Source organism: Equus przewalskii, chromosome 18 (assembly GCF_037783145.1).
Source record: "Equus przewalskii isolate Varuska chromosome 18, EquPr2, whole genome shotgun sequence".
Classification (NCBI taxonomy): domain Eukaryota; kingdom Metazoa; phylum Chordata; class Mammalia; order Perissodactyla; family Equidae; genus Equus; species Equus przewalskii.
Genome location: NC_091848.1, coordinates 58726632 through 58746784, shown reverse-complemented (window position 1 = coordinate 58746784; position 20153 = coordinate 58726632). Strand labels below are relative to the sequence as shown.

General features: G+C 41.4%; 1 protein-coding gene and 1 long non-coding RNA gene across 5 annotated transcripts in view; one reads left to right on the top strand and one right to left on the bottom strand.

Annotated features, from left to right (window-relative positions):
- Window positions 1–20153, top strand: part of CRYBG3 (crystallin beta-gamma domain containing 3) — a 106926-nt gene that overhangs the window by 5534 nt on the left and 81239 nt on the right. For 3 of the 4 annotated variants that reach the window (XR_011529242.1, XM_070582899.1, XM_070582901.1), the window contains exon 2: window positions 12889–12955. The exons of the other annotated variant lie outside the window; for it this stretch is intronic. Coding sequence is in view for 2 of the 3 variants with exons in the window: in XM_070582899.1 (XP_070439000.1) it covers window positions 12889–12955 (67 nt within the window). In the remaining variant the exon portion in view is untranslated. The remainder of the gene's footprint in view (window positions 1–12888; window positions 12956–20153) is intronic. 4 annotated transcript variants of the gene reach the window in all.
- On the bottom strand, window positions 19124–19563 carry LOC139077057 (uncharacterized). Its single transcript, XR_011529244.1, has 2 exons — window positions 19439–19563; window positions 19124–19268 (listed from the first exon to the last, which is right to left on the bottom strand). It is a non-coding gene; the product is annotated as an uncharacterized lncRNA (long non-coding RNA).

Sequence of the window (20153 nt, the reverse complement as noted above, 5' to 3'; positions counted from 1 at the left end):
GTTAAAGTACCAGTGTTGACCACAGCATTAGTTATGTGAGGAAAGGGAGCTTTGTTCTCTGAATTTTCATAGTGACTGTATTTTCATTGATTTGAAAGCACTATAGAAAATAATTGGTAACTAGGTTAGTTGAATAGGAGATACCTGTGTGGTGTTGAAGGACCATATCAGCAGTTCATTCCTGCAGTGATAAAGATGACTGGAAAATTCCAGAAGTCCTCAGCAGTGTGTATTCTGAGAATCTTGAGCTCCAGGTTAACAGAAAGCAGTGAACCTACTCTCGGCAGCAGAGTAGAAATGTAGACTGTTTTAGGTTGTTGAAACCATACTTTTTTTCAAGTGAGATTTCTGTTTTTGGGTTTAACAGGGTGTCTGCCCGATGTCTAATCGAGGGATTCTGTTTCTTACTGAGGGCATTCCTTGAAAACTAACTCAGTTGTACACTCTAAATGTGTTAGAGTCTCAAGTGTACCTCAGATTGGCCCACAATAGATTTATATAATCAGGACTTCTCATTTTATTGAAACAATGATAACATTTTTGAGTTCTTTTTTCCTTTCAGTGGAAAATATGTAAAAAGGATAATAGCAAATTTTGTAAAGTAAAAGGAAAATAATATTCCCTTAGACAAGATATTTCATTTCGTAACCAGAGTTCTGATGAAATACAGTGAAGCCCAGATTTACCAGAAATGCCAGTACAACTATGGTAGCAAGAAAACATGGCTGATGTAAATTTTATCTCAGGAAAATAATTCATGCTATCTCCTGAAAAGAGAGGATCAGCATGAAATAAAAGTTAAAGAAGTCATATTCATTTTGAGTCTGTTCATCCCATAAATTTGAGTGGCTGATATGTGTCAGGTATGGTGCCAAGCAGTGGGGACACAAAGATGAATGAATGACCCAAACTGCCCTCAAAGAGTTAGTAAATTAATGGAGGAGATGACGTGTACATCTCTGTTGTCAAGATGAGCTCATTGTAAGCCAAAAGTGTTTTTGGTGTGTGTGACTTGTTTGGTTCAGAACACACTCATTGTTTCATGAGTACTTTAATTGGGCTTTCAAACTATCTTCTCAAGTTATTCCCTTCCTCTGAGCGTGGTTTGAGAGCACCGTCTGCCAAACCGGGAGAGTGGGGAGATGTGATCATAACTGTACCAGCAGTGTGAATGGAGATGCTTTCCCCTCATCCCTCCAACTCTTCCTTGACCCCGCAGGCTTGGCCAGTCCTAGAGGCAGAAAAGGGCATCCTTTCAGGAATCAACATTCCAAGTGAGTGGAGATCCTTACACAGAATAGCTTGATGTTGATTGAGAAACAAGCTGAAGTTTTGTGACCAGAGATAACTCATTCTTAATGTCTGTTTGGCAGGCATAAATGGCATAGATGGTACAACTCCAGCAGGACTGTCCCCAGTGTTTAACCCCTGGGGGTATTTAATTGGAAGTATTCCAAAGCAGTGACACAACTGTTTGCTTAGTAAGGGTTTTTTTTTTTTTTTTTTTTTTTGCCCTGCAGATTAGTGATGACAAAACAAACCCATTCTTTACTGAGGCCCTGATCAGCCCCAAGTCCCGCACTTACTGCATTTTACAGATCTATAATTTAAGGCTTGGAGAGGTGCAGTAGCTAATCAGAAGTCTCACAGCGTCTGTGCTAGAGTCAGGGATCAGAGTGTCCTTTCTGAATTCAAAGCCTCCAGCATTACATGACAGCTTCTCTGCTTCACTTGGGAAGACCCATAAAAGAAGGCTTGCCTTAGAAAATGGTTTCTAATGGAAATAAAAGACAATGGCATGCAGCTGGACGTCTGCCCAGATGGCCTGGGTCACTGTTCTGTGCAGTAAAGAATTTATGGTCCTGGCAGTTGAGAGAAGGAAAATAAGTGTATATATTTATACAACTCGCAAATTTAAACATGTGAAAAAGGTCAGTCTCCTTCAAAAGAGTGACAAATTGAAACTATAGCAAGATACCATATTCTACCTATTTGATAAACAAAACTTGAATTTGATGTGGGGGAACCAGAGCTCTCATTCACTACTGGAGGAAGTGTAAATTGATATTCCACTTTGGAGGGAAATTTGACAAGTTCTGTCAAGTTTACAGATTCCTATCCTCTGACTCAGCAGTCCCCTTTAGGACTTCCATCAGACATATACAATTTACAAAGAGGCCCAGAGTACTCTGTATAAGTCTAGTCATTGCATTGTTGTTTTAATAGCAAAGGTGAAAAAAAGAGTGGTCTAACTGATACACAGTGGTACTAACATAATGGAATATTACATAGGTGTCAAAAAGAATGAGAAAGCTTTTTATGTACTGATAAGGAGGTATCTTCAAGATACATTAAGGAAAAAAAGCAAGATGCAAACCATTGTGGATATTGTCCCATTTGTATATGAAAAATGGAGGAGGACAAAATAAGTCTGTTCCTAGTGGTGTGTTCACTGTCTTGGAGGGATGAAAGACTGGGTGAAGGGATGAGGGACAAGAGGGCGACTTTTCATTTTGTAATTTTGTACCTTTTTATACATAAATTATGTGAATTACCTATTTCAGAAAAAAAGGACTAATTTAAGACCTGGTGAATATCTGTTTATAAGATATTGATAAAGAGAAAGATAAAGATATAGATAAAGATATAGATGTAGATAAAGATATGGATATAGATAAGGAGGAAAAAACCAAGAGAGTTTATGACCCTGAGTTGTCAAAAATTCTCCAAAGAGAGAATGAACTATGTTAACTTGTTCAAGTGAGAAAGTTACAATTAAGGCTACAAATAAAATACAAATAATATTTATAATGCAGAGTAATTTGATATTTTGAAACTTTCTATAAGTATAAATGTGGCTTATATATTATTAATCTATAATGTGAAACTGGGTGGAGTTAACAGAGCCTCAAAAATATCAACTCTTTTGTGAGATCACCTATCATTTGCTTGAGTGACAGTGTGATTCTGGGTGGGTCATTAGCCCTCTCAGAGTCTTGTTATAAAGTGGAGGAGGTGACCTCATCTCTGAGGTCTCTTCCAGCTGTAGCGTACCAGCCAAAACTCCATAGGGTGTAATAGGTGTGTACAAAATAAAGAAATATGCCTTATGGATTAGGAAGACTTGTGTTTTACTGGCAAAGTCACATATGAAGATGTGTTGGTTAACTCCCCTGCGTGATCCAAACATTTTGATCCTTTGATGTGAAACGTCACCAGTGTTTAACAAGAAGGCATGTAGTACCCCTCTCGCCAGGCAGCTCTGGGAATCCAGCAGTGAACCAGATGCAAGATGGTTTTTGGCTCAAGCGCTCATGTGGTTTTGAGGGAAGGCAGACATAGCACAATCTTTCTTCCCCTCCTAAAATAGTGCCAAGGTGTCGCGCAGGGGCTGTAGGAGCGTTTAATAGATGTAGGCTTGTTTCTGAGACTCTCTTCTTAGGGGAAATTGTTTTAATCTCATTTAAGCTGTTTCTTCTGATATTTGTGTACATGTATCTAAATAATACTTTACTGTTGTTTCATGATTTATAAACTTTAGACTTCTGGTTATGGTAGGTGAAGGCAGCTATCTTAGACCTCTTCCTGCTTCCCTTGACTTATCCAGCCAAAATGATTGTTAGAATTTTGGGATTTAATCAAAAACCAAACTTTAGATGTTTACAAAGTAGAGTTTTGGGTTCATTAGTACAGCATGCTTTTCAAGGAGCTTATCTTTCATGTGTCCTTTATGACAAGTAGCACAAATGACAGTGCCCGAAATGACATGAAATGGTATTTGAATGCTCTCACAAATGCTAGTTTCTTATAATTTCTACAAGATATATGTTAGGAATGTCTGCTTTACTCTTTGAATTAAAATTTATGCAAAATGTGGATACTACCTTATGACAGATCCTAATTTTTTGTAACTGCCATGCTTCTCATGCTTCTTAAGGAATGAAATATTGTGAATTTTATATTTTGATAACTGGGAACAACTTAGGTGAGATGCAGCCCCTCAGCCCTTGCTGTTGTGGCTGTCACAGTTCCCGGAGCCGGCCCTGGCTACAAGGCGGCCTTGTGCTTCATCAGGCAGCGCTGAAGCGTGTGCTGGGATCGTTTGGGTGGTTTTATTGTTCTAGGTGGGCTGATAAGGCTCTTATTTGGCAGTGTGGTATATACTGTGATACAAAGAAATTACCATTGTGTAATATTTGTAGTATTCATGTTTTGTTATTTGTCTATTCTAAATTTATTGCTTACTTTTTTCTCTAACTTGTTTATATTTGCATTTTAAAATCGATTGCAATATTTCATAATTTTTTGCCTTTTTAATAGAAATATATACTTTTGTAAAACAGGTATGAAATTATAAGAAAATCAAAAAGAAAACAAGCACACCACTTATTCCCCCACTCAGAGACAAGGGATGTACTTCTACATCATTATGGGAGTGTCTACATGTATACACATTTTTACAAGTAAAAGTGCTTGTCAGGATTTTGAAACTTGAATTTTTTTTCACTTAACTATGATGCTTTAGCATTTTCTATGATAGTACATATATTTATACAAATTATAAAAATTTTATATTTAATCTTTTGGAAATCTTAATTGTGTCATCATTTTTCAGAATCTAGTTTGAATATCTAAATATGTCTCTGCTTATAATATTCTAATGGGAAAGAGCAGAAAACAAATTATATAAATTAATGTATAGTGTGCTTTGAATAAAATAGTGTAGAGTAAGGAAGTGAGACATGATGGGGAGGTAGTGAGTCTGGAGTAAGGTGTAGACAGGATGCTCATGAAAGGCCTCTTTGTTGGGTAACACTTGAGCAAAGACCTGCAGGATATTTGGGAGTGGGACATGAACAAATCTGAGGAAGGAACTTTCCAGGTGGAGGAAACAGCCAATTCCAAGGTCCTGGGGTAGGATCATGTTGGCAGAGATGCCAGCGTGGGCAAAGACAACAGAAGGGAAGGGAGAGCAGGTGTTGCTGATGTGGGGAAGGAGCCAGGGTTGAGATGAGGGAGGCCACATTGAGGAGTTGAGATGATAAAATTCACTTTTTGAAAGCATCACTAGGGCACGGGTTTATGTATGTGTATACAGTTTGTATATTCTCACATACATTGGTTTATTGGTGTCTGGAAGAATTTACAGAGAAGGAAGGATTTGAGTTGGAGGTTGGAGGTGAGGTCAGCCTTAGTCAGGCTCAGGGAAGGCACGGTCTCCCTGTCCTTGGACCAGTGCCTCTCCCTCAGGACGATTTGCTGAATGGCACATGAGTGGCCCATTTTAGAAGGCAGCTGGAATACTGTGAGTTCATGTCAAAAAGAGCAAGAGATTCAGGGTGTTGATTCTTATGAGGCGGGTCACACATGTTCAGAATCTGAAGAGCGTGAGTTGAGGACTTGGGGAGAAGAGAGCAGTCACTGATGTCACATGTAGGCAGACAGCTGAGGTACACATCAGACTACTAAGATTCTCTCTATAGCTGGTGGTTGAACTGTAATTATGGGTCTTGTTTTGGGGGCATGAGTTGGGGGACAGGAAGTAAATTAGCTTCGAGGCAGATCCCTAAATTATAGGAAAGAGCAGGGTCTGTCAGAGAGTCTAAGATCTCGAAGCAGCAGTTTCATAATCATGTCTGCTACCTTCCCTCCCTGTTCCTGATCTTTCTCCAAAGAGTTCTGAGATTCAAATGCCAGATGTGTGAGCTAAAATACATGCTGTTGACTGTCTTAAAATTGCAGCTTTTAGTTACCTTTTAATTTGAAGCCCAGAAATAGTGCAGTAAACACCTGTTTTATATTCTGTTAATGGTCATTAAAAGTTACAAGTGCTCCTCTACCACCAGCAGTCCCCATTTATGAATGGGCAGTTTTCCAGATGGTTGTTTGTAAATTGTTGGTGTGGAACTCTGTCTTTATCGGCATTGCAACAGGGTTGGAGATGCTGGGTGGGGCTCCAGGCCAGTGCACAAAAGGCAGTTTAATGGTGCCTGCAGGATAGCATTGAACAAAGAACTCTAGGTTTGTCATGTGAAGCTGTGTTTCTAAGAAAAAAATCCCCAAGGGAGCATAGGTGGCCCCCAAGGCGTAAGCAGACCCTTGGGGGAGTTTGGGGATCAAGTCCATACTGTATTTAAAGACCTAAGTGAGGGTCGAGAGGGTGGAGTCTAAGAGAATAGAGGACAGGCCTGGAGGTGGCCTCAGTAACTTTGAATTAAGGGACAGTAGAAGTTTCTGCCTTTTTGTCATAACGCCCTGGTATTAATTTTGACTCTGAGTTGGTTTCTTGGTCATAGTCTCTCTTCCTTTACCACAAAAGCCTCAAGGTTAGTCTACCTGTTTGTTTTCCCACTCACCTCACTGCTGGAGGATCACATAGGCTTTTAGATCTGGCAGAGAGCTGGTCTGATGCTTTTAATTGAAAAATCAGATCCAGAAAGGTGCATTTTCACTAGAGTGCGTTTGTCCCAAAGGTGCTGTCCTGAAACAGACATATGTCCATTTTGAGTTTTTTGCAAAGCATTTTGCTGCTTATGACAGTGGGAAAGGGAGTGGGTATGGAAAAGACTCCTTCTTGTTCCATGTTATTTTTCATGTAGTCCTCCAAGGTGAAGTCACACCTGGAGGACTAAAGTGTAGCTTGACCACATTCCAAGGGCAGGCCAGATTCTGGCTGCTTCTAGGGTTTCATCACAGGAGTTGTGTCAAGTGGGCTCTGAGATGAGGAGCAACGCGCCAGGAAGGGAGCCCTAATGAAGCTGTGGTAGAGAGGGAGATGCTGCTTAGCAGACTAGGCATCTGGAACCAGCAGTTTTATGTTAGCGGGGCAGAGAAAATGACAGAGGTGTGCCTTGATTCTCTTTCCTGTCCTCAACAATATTGCTGGTTCCTCTACTGCAGACCACACCTTGTCCAGAGGAAGTGAACATCTACCGTGGGAAGATCATTTTAGGCAGCATCAGGTAGACTGGGATGGAGAGGAAGGAGAGAAGGGAAATCCTCAGCAGAAGACCCTGGGAAAGGTGGAAAGTCCCCATGGACAGTGGATTGGGGTGATGGTTTAGATGTCAGGGCATTCCCAAATCAGGGTCTACCTTCTATTAAGTGGCTTTGTATTTAGGAAGGAATGCTCAGAATTACTGCCAGTGTTGTCATCAGCACCCAAAATTGCCTCCTTTATGGAAATGGCGAGAAATCATAGCCTCCTTCCTGCATTCATAGGGAAGTGGGCAAACCTCTGGAAGGCAGTTACAGAAGCTGTGTTCAGTTCTTTAGCATTTCCAGATTTTTTGGTTATGGCCACAGTGAGGATGTGCGAGAGGAAAGCACAGTAGGAGGCGTTCCCCAGCAGCTGTGTTCCAGGAAGATAGGCGTGAAGAGCTTAGATCTCCCTCTCTGTGCCCCGACCCCTCTCCTCCATGTAGGTTGTTCCTGTATATCTGTCCTTTGACCATCTAGGCAGCTGCGTTCTTACCATGTGAGCAACTGACTCTGGGAGGGCCCAGCAGAATCCCCGTGCTTCAGTCTGTGGGATGCACTGAAAGAAGGGTGTTTTTCTCTTGGTCCCATTCTGTACTATGATACTCGGCATGCTCATTAGGGTGGCAGTTCTTTGCTGGGGCCAGGAGCTCTGCTGGGCATTGGAGTTGGAAAAGGGGTAAAGTTTCACATAAGTGAGTTCTCTAATTGATACTTACCCTTTAAGTATCAACACTTGACACATTTGAATGATTTAAGTGGAGAGCCCTCCGACCAGATGATTCTTCTCCCTGTGCAGCTCTGAGTTGTTGGTTTCAGCTGAGAGTCTCAGATCTTCGTCCATCAAGATTGTGGTCCGAGGGCAACCAGCTTCAGAACAACCAGGGAGGGGGAGTCATTGGTTGGCAATGTGGGTTCCTGGGCCCCACTCCAGTTGACATCCTTGACAGTTAGGCCCAGAAATCTGCTTTATAAACAGTTTCCCAGGTGATTATGGTGCACCTAGATAGCGGTTGCGAAGGAGTGAGGGAAGGATTCTGTCTGGTGTGTTCTCTGCTAAGCCCCCAGCATCAAGAACAGTGCCTGGCGCATAAAAAGAACGCAGTAGACAGCTGGGGAGTGAGTGAGTTCTTGTGCTAGTTTTCTGCTTCTGATCCACTATGAGTTAGGGAATCATCTTAGAAATTAATAAAAGATAGGAGTATAAGATATATAAAGTAACAGGATAGGGGTTCTCTTCTATGTGAATTATTTGAACTTTAGAATGGGAACATGCCCCATTGTTTTCATGGCCAGAGGGTGGTTTTGTTTTATGTCTGGCATAAAGTAGATGCTCAATGGCTGCATGGTGGATTCCTGGTTTTCAGCTGTGGTCTAAATAAGGATGCTTCAAAAATGAGGAGCTTCCAGGTTACTTTGACCTTGATATTTATCTGGGCTATTTTGAAAGATTAATTTCCAGAGTTCTGTTAGTGAAGTACGATAAAGCTATTTAGAAATGCAACATAGTCTTATTTGTGCCTACATGTGATTGTGATTCCTACCCCTCACCCCCTGCCGTGAGCAAAATGTGTGCTTTCTAAAAATACTGCTATTCAAGTGTTCCCTGGTCCCTAAGGGGGTTATATTGTGAGAGAACAATAGGAATGGGTTATCCTCTTTTGTGAGGTTTGAGATCATCTGAATTTGATCAGGTTTCTCTTTCCCTCCTGTTTTTGAGTCTGAGAGTGCCATTCCAACCAGTTCAGTCTTTTCTGTTAATTGTTTTTACTAAGCAGACATCTAAGTGTCTAGTCTTTTGAGTATTTTTATCTACTGTATTCTGATTTTGCTGTGTTTTGTTTTTTCCTTTTTTTTTTTTTTGAGGAAGATTAGCCCTGAGCTAACTGCTGCCAATCCTCCTCTTTTTGCTGAGGAAGACTGACCCTAAGCTAACATCCGTACCCATCTTCCTCTACTTTATATGTGGGACGCTTGCCACAGCATGGCTTGATGAGTGGTGCCATGTCCGTACCTGGGATCTGAACCGGCGAAACCCAGGCTCCCGAAGAGGAACATGCGCACTTAACCGCTGTGCCACCGGCTGGCTGCTGTGTTTTATTTTTAAATAGACTGAAAATGACCTTGTTCCTGCTGTGAATAATTTTCTTCCCCAGCCCCACTCCCTCCTTATACCTTTAGAGAAAGATGATGCAGAATGAAAGTGGATGGTCTGTTCTTTCAAGAGACTTGTGTACTACTTCATTAAGAAAAAAGGCTAATGTATATTATTACATTGTGCTCGATGGAGCAGTGTTTTCTGAATAAGGTAAGCAGGCACTCCAAATGGAGAACCTGTTTGATCTCGATTATTTTTATATTCATTTTCCAAATAATATTTGAGTGGCTTCACAGTGTCAGGCACAATGCTAGAATGAAGTAGTTAGAGATCAGTGCTAGATGTGTGCTATAGATATGAGTGCTGGAATGATACAGACATGAATGATATAGTTTCTCAATTTAATGAATTCAAATTCTAGTTAGACAAATGGACAACCAGCTATTATGGTAAACAGCAGAAATGTATGAGGGGTATCACTGGGTGCAGTGGGAGCACAAAAAAAAAATACAGATTAAGCTAGAACTAAATTGTGAAGGATTAGGAGATGTGGAGCATGGGGAAGGATGTTGAAGGGCAGAAGAAAGAGGTTTGCTGGTCTGTGAACTTGGCATATTGTAAGAATAAGGAGTGGTTCTATGTGACAGGGGTATCTGGAGCCAGGTCATGAATACCCTTCTGTGTCTATGCTGAGGACCACTCATTTTATTCATCACCTGATGGAGATTTGCTGAAGGAATTTGGACAAGAGTGTGTCTTGATCAGATTAATGCTCACTGTGACAGGAAGAATGGATTGAAGCAGAGCAATTGTGAGGGTGCCAGAGACCAATTAAGAACGGACGGATGCTAGTGATCTAGGAAAAAAAGCTTTACTTGAAGCAGTGACTTTTATAGCTAAACTAAAATTTCAAAATGCGTTGTTCGCTTTAAAACTAAACACATTTTGAAATTTTGGTTTAGCAATAAGATTCATGAAACTTAACGTAGGATATAAGTTTCAGAAAGTTATGAAGTGTCAAGTGTTACTTCTTTTGGTGATTGCAGCTTTAAATTGTTCAATTGTTTGCTCAATGCAAAATACTTACATGCTGACTTACAACTGTGTTTTTCTGGCACTTTGTATGTGTTTGTAGCATGGAAGTAATTACAGCCTCTTGGAAATACTGAGTTCTGCCTTAATCCCATGGATTTAGAGCTGCATTTTCTGCAAAGCTTTTGTATTGGAAAAGAAACTTTTACCGTTTTCATTTGCAATCTTGCTAAGGCAGTAAGTTTATAGAAAGCCCTCTAAACACTCCAAATAAGTAGAATTCCAGAAATCTTGAAGCAGAAACTAGGAGACTAACATTAAATGCTTCTTGTTTGTTTAGATAATTTTTAGGTAGGTCATTCAAAATAGATTGTAGTTAGAGATTGCACTTATAAAGTTATTGTTACCACCCAAGTAGGCTCATCTGCTCACCGCAAGACATGCCAATAGTCAGGAGGCAAGGTGGTAGGAGAGGAAGGACTTTAGTACAGCTTGCTAGCAAGAGGGAAGATGGCCGACTCAAGTCCAAAAGAACCATCTCACGGAACAAAGACTACAGGCCGGTTATATACTGGCCCATCTCTAGGTGCGGGAGGTGGCTGGTCTCTGGGTGGGGCAGACATCTGGTCCCAGTTCCTGATAGTCCTTTGTTTTACTGGATGTGCGTCAGAGAATGGAGCAGCTGCCCTATACCCTGATCTTTCAGTTGTCATTGAGGATGGCTATCAGCATAGGCTGTCTCCCTGAGGGTCACCACATTCCTAAGGAACTCAAAAGAACAAAAATTGTCCTCTTAAAGCAGCTGGGGGGTGGCCACAAAATCTACAGAGCGTGTCTGGGCTGGTTGGTCAGAGGTCATTTAAAGTTACACTATGGTTTCTTTTCTACAATATGGCTTCCCTTATGTCAACCTTGTGTTGAGCCAGTAGCATTATAAAGGTCAATACTATTCTTGATTATACTGCAGATCCTTATAACATGTATTTTAAATGTATTTTGCCAGTCTCATTTCTTTGGTTTGAGCTTAAATAGACCAGTACCAAGTGACATTTAATTTAAAAAACTGAATTATAAACAACCTTGTGGCAAAAGATAAAGCTAGTAAAATAGAAAAAAAGAGGTAAGAACCCCGTACTTTTAAAACAGCAACCAGTTAAGACCTTCTTATTTTATAGGTATGTATAAAGGCTACAATTGTGTATTGTACAATATTATTTTCCACTTTTGTCCCTGGTTATTCCTACAGGATTTCCACGTGTTGAACACATAGCCCACATGTTTATCTTTACTTGCTTTCTTTTCCTGTCAACTTTAAAAGGCTTAAGAGCATGTGTATCTTGTTGGTCCAAGTATTCCTGTGTAGAGTCTGCAACTTGATGAAATTTTAATCCATTGTATTTTCCATGTGTTCATGATCTTTCTGTCTTTTTATCATTACCATTTGTTCCCTGCATAATTGCACTGGATTTTGTGGATAGAAAGTCTAAGTAGCATAAATCATGTCTTCTCTTCCCATCCATCTGGTCAGAGCTCTTGACACCTGGTCTTCCCCATTCCCTCTACACCCACCGCCAGGATTCCATGTTTTCCCTGCTCTCAGTCATCCTCCTGCTTTGTGTTTGTTTCCTCACAAAGCCTTCCCGGTTCTGGGAGGTCAAAGATCAGATTCTGTAACAGGTCAGGCAGGTTCTTCATGCCCTGGCATCCACTAACTTCTGGTCTCATTCTCCTTTCTAGCAGGATTATCTCTGCTGTCACAAGTTCCTGTGCTCCAGTCTTATATTAAAAGCAAACAAATAAGACATGGTTTCCCAAAAATGCCGCCTTCTCCATTCCCCTGCCATGTGTCTCCTCTGGGGGCACTTCACTGAGCAGGCAGAATTTCTGCTCCTGTTTCCGCTGTGCCCCACAGCGTTTTGTTCTTCAGCAGTCATAACTTGCACCAGACTGTGTTATTCGTTTGTTTGTGTGTCAGTCTTCCCTGCAGACTGCACTGTACGAAACCCTGACCTACTTGTTCTTACATCCTTGAGGTCAAACACAGTCCCCGCACATGGGGGACAGATTATCATGATAATCCTTGGAGTGGAGCTACTCAATTGGTCTAGGATTATGAAAGTATGAAAACAAGGTAACACAGAAACAGAGATATAAATATTTAGATCTAACATATATATGTGCTTATAGGCAAAGTTGTTTATTATGACATCTCACAAGACATCTGTGAAGGTTTTGCAGAAAAGACAATTAGAAGTGACTGTCTGGAATCTCAGATCCTTAAGGTGCCATCTGGGACACATTTGGGGCTAGAAAAGCCTGCATCTATTTTTGAGTATTGCCTAAATTTTCTAGACAACCCTACATGTTTATAAAAATTTACTGTGTAGAAATACATTCCAAATAACACTCAGCTCAAAAAAAAACACTAAAAAAAATCAGGCTATGGCGAGCCTTAATATAAATAAAATCAAAGAGAGCTAACACTTTCTAAGATGATGATGGTCATGCATGGTGCTGTGTTGTTCAGTCGCATCATTACCATGACGCTGATTATCGACATAAGAAAATATGATGCATCATGGACTCAGACATTTCTGAAGCTCAGATGAGCATTTTTGAATGTGTTTTTCAAGTGTAGAGGTTTCAATCAACATAAAACATTTTGTGTATGAATCTTTTGAGCATTGCAGATCTAGGACCTTTCAATTTTTGCTTTCTACACAGAAACTGTATGATTTTAATTTTTAATTTCAGAAGAAACTGTGGTTTTTGTTTTTCAGTGTTGAAAATGAGCCCATGAGCACAAGTCAGAAAAAGGAAAATGTACTTTCATCAGAAGCAGTCAAGGTATAGTTTTAAATTCATATTATTTTATGTTAAGCAAATATTTTTCTTAATTTCTTCTCCTTCTTTTAGATTCTATCATCTCTTTTTACATTTCAAAAAGAGAACCATGTTATTACTTTACATGGAACTCCAGCCCAGCTCTGTGGGACATTTGCATCTTAGGATGGGGTGGGAAAGAGAGTGCTGAGGGGTATAGACAGTGGTAGTCTTATCCCAGCTCATCCCCCAACAAGCTGTGTGGCATTAAGCTTCTTTGTGCCTTAGTTTTCAAATCTGTGAATTGAGTCACCTGACTTCCTACCGTCTCTTTGCCTAAGTAAGTTCTTTGATTTGTGTTATGTTTTCTCAAATGCTGCTAACAGCTAATAGTGCTTTTGGATGGTAGAAGTTAATAACATGTTCTCACATGTCATTACTATGTCATGGATGTGTTTGGTCAGCTCACCTGTGAACTGGCTTTCTTTGCTCCTACAGGATAAGCATGGAAAGTGTATAAGGTACACAGCTACCTAGACAGTCATCAATAAGTGTGGTTAACAATCCCTGAAAATCACTAAACTTTGTAACATTTCTTTTTACTCATAAGTGATTTTCTAGAAATTGGATCTTTGGGTTGTTTGGTGATGTGAAGCTGGGTTATGATCAAGTTTTGGTAGCTGTAGGATATATTTTGTGCAATGGCCTGTATATGTTAAGTAGGTACTTAGGAAAAGAGTTGCCTTCTTGCCTTATAAAATCTGGCTAAAACTTAGAAAATTAACTCTCTGCTTGAGAATGGTGCTCATTTTTTCCGGGTGAATGGTATAGAAACCAGCTATTAGAAACGTTGATTCTCTGTAACATTGGAAAAGAGGGCATACATGAAAGTATACATATTGAACTTTAGCTAGAAGTCAGAATTCTTACCCCTTGATTGCTTCTATCAAAACTCAGTGCTGTCAAGGCGCCCAAAATGGAGATTGCACTGTGTGTCAGTATGCAGTCCAGATGACCAGGGGGCCTGCCAGAGCTGAAGCCTATCAGTATGGCTGGGGCCAGTCTGAGGCCTTGCTATCTCGGAGTTTTTGGGTGTTGAATGTAGTGTAAGATATCTGGTTTGGTTTACAGCAGCTCCAACCTGTCGTAGACCTGGAATGGTCCTACTTGTGGTGTACCTTATTGTGTACATACTCTAGATTCTTGTGAGTAAATTTGCTTCCATGGCTGCCAGATACTGACTCAGGAACATTAGAGGGGTTTCCAAAAAGCTCTCAGAGAATTAAACACATTTATTATTCTGGCCCAGTGTTCTCATCGAAGTCCTTATATCCTAACAGGAAGGAATGGCTTTTCTCCTGTGTATGTCATCTTATTCCTTTCACCTCTCACCTTACACACCTGCCCTGGCTGATTTGATTTCTATCTACATCTTAGTCTGTGACAAAGCTCACATCTGTCCCTTCAACCCAGGGTGTTCTCCTGAGCTTCGGGGAGGTAGAGCCAAGTCTTTGATGGACCTTTCCTGCAAATGTGGGGTGTGTCATACTCATTGCTGAACTCAGTGTATTTTATCCTAATTGCCTTCTCTTTCTGTATTTCTATTCCACTAAAGGGTGCCACCAGTTACCCAGTCTTGACACCTGGAATGATTCTCATGTTTTGTCTCCCTCCTCAGTGTTCCAGCCCCATCAACAGCCCTGCCTTCCTGCCTGTACCCGTTGCTATGTGTAGCTCAGACTTTTCCTATTTATACCAGCAGTTTTTACCCCTATTTTTTTCTCTCTATCACATATGATGGATGACTGTCTTGGGTCACTTACAGGTAAGGGTACTTATTTGGTACACTATGTATAACTACATCCCTTTATCAGAAAGTATATGGAAATGGAAAACTGGAAGTAACACTACAGATATAACTTTGATTCCATTCTAGAGCATTTTTAAAAAGTGAAATTTCAGCTTTTTAACTAATTTTAGTAATAAATTATTTATGACATCTCAGAACTGATCACAGCACTGGTATATCATAACATAGAAGTTGTACATGACTTATTTTTTTTGTTAAATGATGACCAGCTCAGGGCAAAATAGATGACAGCCCACGTGCCTTGCCTGTTCTAACTTTTTAGTGGAAAAGTAATTTTGCCATAAAAGTGGAATGTTCTCCCTCAAGCAAAATTTCTTTAACAGTGGGGGTATAAATAGCTCATCTCTGCACTTTACAATTAGTTGTAAAATCCATTTATTGAAAAATACTGATGCAAATATGTGTCAGTGGTCTCTGTGGAGTTAATTAGACAACCCACCACAAACTAAATTAGTTATGATAAAGATAAATGAAGAGTGATTTTGATTTAAAATTTTAGCACTTCAACTATAATTAGCTCAAGATATCAGTAATAATAAACTGATAATAAATATTTTCCTCAAAATTGAGGAAATTTCAACAATTGGTGAAAGAATTTCAACTGTTGACAAGTTTGCCAAGTAATGTGTTGCAGCCGGATGTCTTAGGAGAAGACTTACTAGGATTCTCTAGTAAGCAATTGGTTCTGGTTTATGAATGCCCAATTTTAGTAGCTGTTAATTTAGGTAATAGTGCTACTCATGATGAAAGCATATGAAGTTGTTTGCCTTCCCTCTGTGGTGACAAGGAAAACAGGATTTTAGGGCTGTCCATTGGAAGAACATATATAGGCAACTTCCAATATGAAAGACTTGAGTTGTAGTAGGCATTTCCTAGGCAGTGAGAGCAAGGGATAAGTGGCCCCAGCAAGGAGAATAGCATTATGCAAAGTCATACTAGAGTAAGAGAGAGAGGGAAGGAGAGGGGAGAGAATGAATGAGGATGCTCATGATGACACTAGGTATTACAAGCATTGTGAGTGGCAAGAGATGCAGTTCAAGAACACAGGGCTAGATCCACCAAGACCTTGATGCCCTGCTGGGGAGTCTGTATCCTATCCTGATGGCAGTGCACAGCCATTGGAGGCCTTTCAGGTTGATCAGATTTGAATTCTAAAAGATTGCTCTGGCTTTTATCTGGAGAGTAGGCTAGGGGACAGTAGGAGCAGAAGCAAGGAAATAGGTTAAGTCACTGCTGGCAGTGTTCTGGGGGAGAGGTCACAGTGTCCTGATGTTTTGTCTGGCTTTTTAACAATGGGAATTTTGTAGCTTACAGAAGATGGAAGAATGGAGATACAACATGGTCAAGTTCAGTTTTGGATGTTTTGAGTTTGAGGTTCCAGGGAAGCATCCAGGTGAATATTGATGTCTGGTTGATAGTTGGACATACAGTCTGAGCTGAGAATACTAATCTGGGAATCGAATCTGTGGAAAATGAGACCTTATGCAAAGAGCATGAAGTAAAGCAGGCCCAGGCTCGAAATCAGAGAAACATGCTATATAAGGGGTGGCTAGAAGGCTGTGAGCTTGAAGGAGATGGAGAGGGCATTCAGAGAGGAAGAAGGGAAAAGAAACCTCAGAATGATGTCATGGGAGCCAAAGGAAGAATGATTTTCAGGAAAAGATTCAGTCTCACGTTCTGCAGACAGATAATAGAGGACCAAGACAGAGAAGTTCGTTGAATTAGACAGTGTCTCTGAGATGTCCTGGTCAGAGCATGCCTGGGATGGAAGGCAGATTGCAGGGGCTTCAGGAGTGGTTGGGTGGAAGGGAAAGGAAACAGTGAGGGTGGGTAACTCCCTTTTAAGAAGGTTTGTAGTGAAGAGGGAGGAGAAGGCTGTCCCTGGACTTAATACTTTTGAATGATAGGCTTCCAGAAAGGGCATATGAGGAACTGAGGTTCCTGAGGAGACACCAAGGATTCTGAACTGGTGCCCTGGTGGAGGGATTAGCCTTGGGAGGAGGAGTCCTTCCTCCACTCATTGTGAGGAGAGTGAAGGAAGCGGGTTCTATTGCTGCTGTGATGTAGGTGGAGGAGAGGTGGAGTCAGGACTGTGAGGGAGTATTTCCATGAAATAGAAAGTAGGGTCCTCTGCTGAGCCAGGGTACAGGGTAATTGAGGGGGTGGCTTAAGGAATGTGGGATAGGTTTGAAATAGCTGCTGTGGAAAGTGGGGGAAGGTTGCAGACTGATTCCTAGTGGAGGCTGTAAATCTTGAGTTGTTGGCAACCTGAATCTTCATTGCTGTGCGTCTCCCTGTGGATTTTTAAAGCAAGACTCATTCACTTATGTGGAAAAGATAAAACTGGAATTTTTATTGGTGGGAATGTCCAAGGAACAAAGAAAAGAGGGTTTGAGGTTATTGGCCATATTTCATGGCTGGATAGAAAATACCTGAAAACTTGTAGGAACTGAAAGGGTTCAGAGTAAGAGTTGGAGAAGTCACAGAAGCTGTGATGAGGCAGGAGAACTGGTGTGCTGGGTACACCTGGGACAGTGGGCTAAGAGAGCTGGAAAGGTGAGAGGGTGTGAACATGGGGAATGCCTGAGATTGAGATTGAGGCGTGGGGGGGTTATGGTAGTCAAAGGCCAGGCTTGGCCGTAGGGACAAGTAGAGTAGAAGTGGAGGTCATTGGAGTTGAGGGTACTGAGGAACTGAGGGGTCAGGGTGTTCAGAAGGATTATGCTTGCTATTCACAATGAAGGCAGAGCCTGAGGGAAAAAGGATGCCCAAGCCAGGTGCTTGAGACAGTAGAGTTGTCTGCCACTTCACTATTTCCCACTCAACAGACTCTTTGGCCATACTCTCTACCTGTCGACCTTCTTGACCTTGCTCCCTGTGCCACTCACCATGTTGGGTCAGCAGCTTCCACCTGCTATAGGAAGTAACAAACTAATGCCAGACCTGCAAATAAGTTCTTTCATGGAGTTCTAGGCTCCATGAAAGCAAGACTTTTGGTGTATTTTTTCACTGGTGCATCTAAGCACCTAGAACAGTATTTTGCTCTTTCATTACTTATTGAGTGAGTGAATACTTTAAAGTTTTCATTGACCCTAACTGCTGCTTGGTACACCTAGTTTCAGCTTGTTGCTATGTTTCCCAGAAGGACTCTTCCAGGTCTTCTCTATTTTGGGAGCCCAGCTCCAGCTCCATCTCTGTGCCTCTCCTTCAGCTTGTCATCTCTCCTCTCGCTTTACTGGGTCACAGCCACTTGTGGGACCTCGCTCGCCGTCTTCTCTGCTTACTGAATTGCTCAGGCTTTAGCCACTTCCTTACCACTTTCCTTGGAAGAGGAAAGGTCCCTACTCCCTCCAAGGCTACTACTTTGCCTTTATTAGAAGTGTTAGAGATTGTTCTGGTCTCTTTATCTCATCATCTTCTGTTTTTTTTTCTGGAACCTGTCATCCTTCTCTCTTGGACAGCAGTTACTCCCTTTCCAACAGGTGTAGAGCTGATCGACAAAATAGGGACTAAAAGCCATTTCTTCTGTCTTGGACCTTAAATGGTCATCTTATGTTTTTCTTTTTTCCTAGTTAAAAATTTTTTTTCTAGTTAAAAAATGTTCCCTTCTCTTTACCGACTATTCCCATTTTCTTGCTGCCTGTGCACTGCTTCCCACCTTGAGTCTGGGGCTGTACCCACACGTTCCTGAACTGTCATGACTCTTTCCCAACTGGGCATTCCTAGGGCTTCTCTCTAGCCCTCCTTCCTTCATTTGTTAATCCAGCAAATATTTGAGCACCTCTGATTGTCAGGCACATTTCAAGGTACTAGAGATACTGCAGTGAATACAGCAGATGGAAGGCCCTGGCCTTGTGGCTTTTACTCTCTGGAGGAAGAAAGAGATATTACATCATGCAAGTGTGTGTGTGTATTCGATACTAGTAAGGACAAAGAAGAAAAATAAAGCACAGAAGGGAGATAGTAGTGTCAGAGTGGAGGAGTTTACTATTTTAGATAGAGTGACGGGGAAACCTTCAACGAAGAGATGACTTTTAAGTAGAGGTCTGAAGGAGGTGAGGGGAGCAAGCCATAGAGCCCTCTGGGGGAAGAACATCCTGAGCAGAGAGAGGAGGAAGCGCATGGCTCCTGAGGTGTGAGTGTGCCTGATTCTGAAGGACAGTCAGGACAGTCCTCATCTTTCTTGACCTCACGTGGCATTGGGCATTTACTCCCTTTTGCTTTTGGAGATATCCTTTGTCCTTTGGAGACTAGTGTTCTGGAGGGAGGGATGACCTGGTCTCATATGGGCCTTCTCTATCTTTCATTGATTTCTTCCCTTCTTTGTGCTGCCTTTTAATCTTCTTTTCTCCAGGGCTCTTTTCTTGATCCTCCTTTCCCCGCACACACTGAGTATTGCCAAATTGCATTTTTAAACTGTGCTTCTGACCGCTTTCTGGACATCGCAACTTGTACGTTACCCGGGGACTAAATATCCAACATGTTTGACATCTAAATAGTTGGTTGCCATACCTCTCCCACCCCAACAAAGTCCGTAATCTCACCTACTTGGGTTTCCCAGATCCATTTTTGCCCTGCGTTCTCAAATAGTTGCCTGATTTAGAAAAGGCAGTCCCCTGTGGCTTTCTTACACTCACCCTCCACTTCTAATTGGTCTTGTCAACCTCATTCTCTGTCCTCCATGCCCCGATCATCTTCAGCTACCCCATGTGATAACAAACGTACTGCACACACTTCTGTGTCTTTGTCTATGCCGTATCTGTGTCTGGAATGCTCTTCTCACCCGTCAGGAGCAAGCTCACTGTTACCTCCCTTCTGCAGTGGGTTCTTCTCATCCCCAGTCATGTTCATTGTCCTCCATTGTGTACATCCCTCTCCTAAGCCTCACACAGTGACATGATGATGGGTGTCTTGCTGGATTGTGAGCTCACTGAAGCCATAGCTGAGTCTTATTAATCTACATGTTTAATGCTTTCTTATGGTTCCTGTATTGGGTGCTTAGCAAAGAGAAGAGGTGGATGGATGAATTTAGACCTAAGGGCACTGAATTACACATATTTGAATACAAAGGAAAAAATTTAAAATTCCCAAGATACATATGCCTTCATCAGTAGCTTTTATATGTTATATGCAGAGTACCAACATCTTTCAGAGCAATGGGGAGCTGAAGTTTTGTTGGTGTTTGCTTGAATCCTGAGCACTTTCCTTCTACTCTCTTGTTAGAACACTGGCAGACCATCCTGTTGGCTGGCAAGATTGGCCCCAGCTTATGGCCAGCTGAACTGTCTGAGGGCAAAGAGCAGCTGTTTGAGATCAGACTTAAAAACTTAATTATATAAATACAGAATTTAT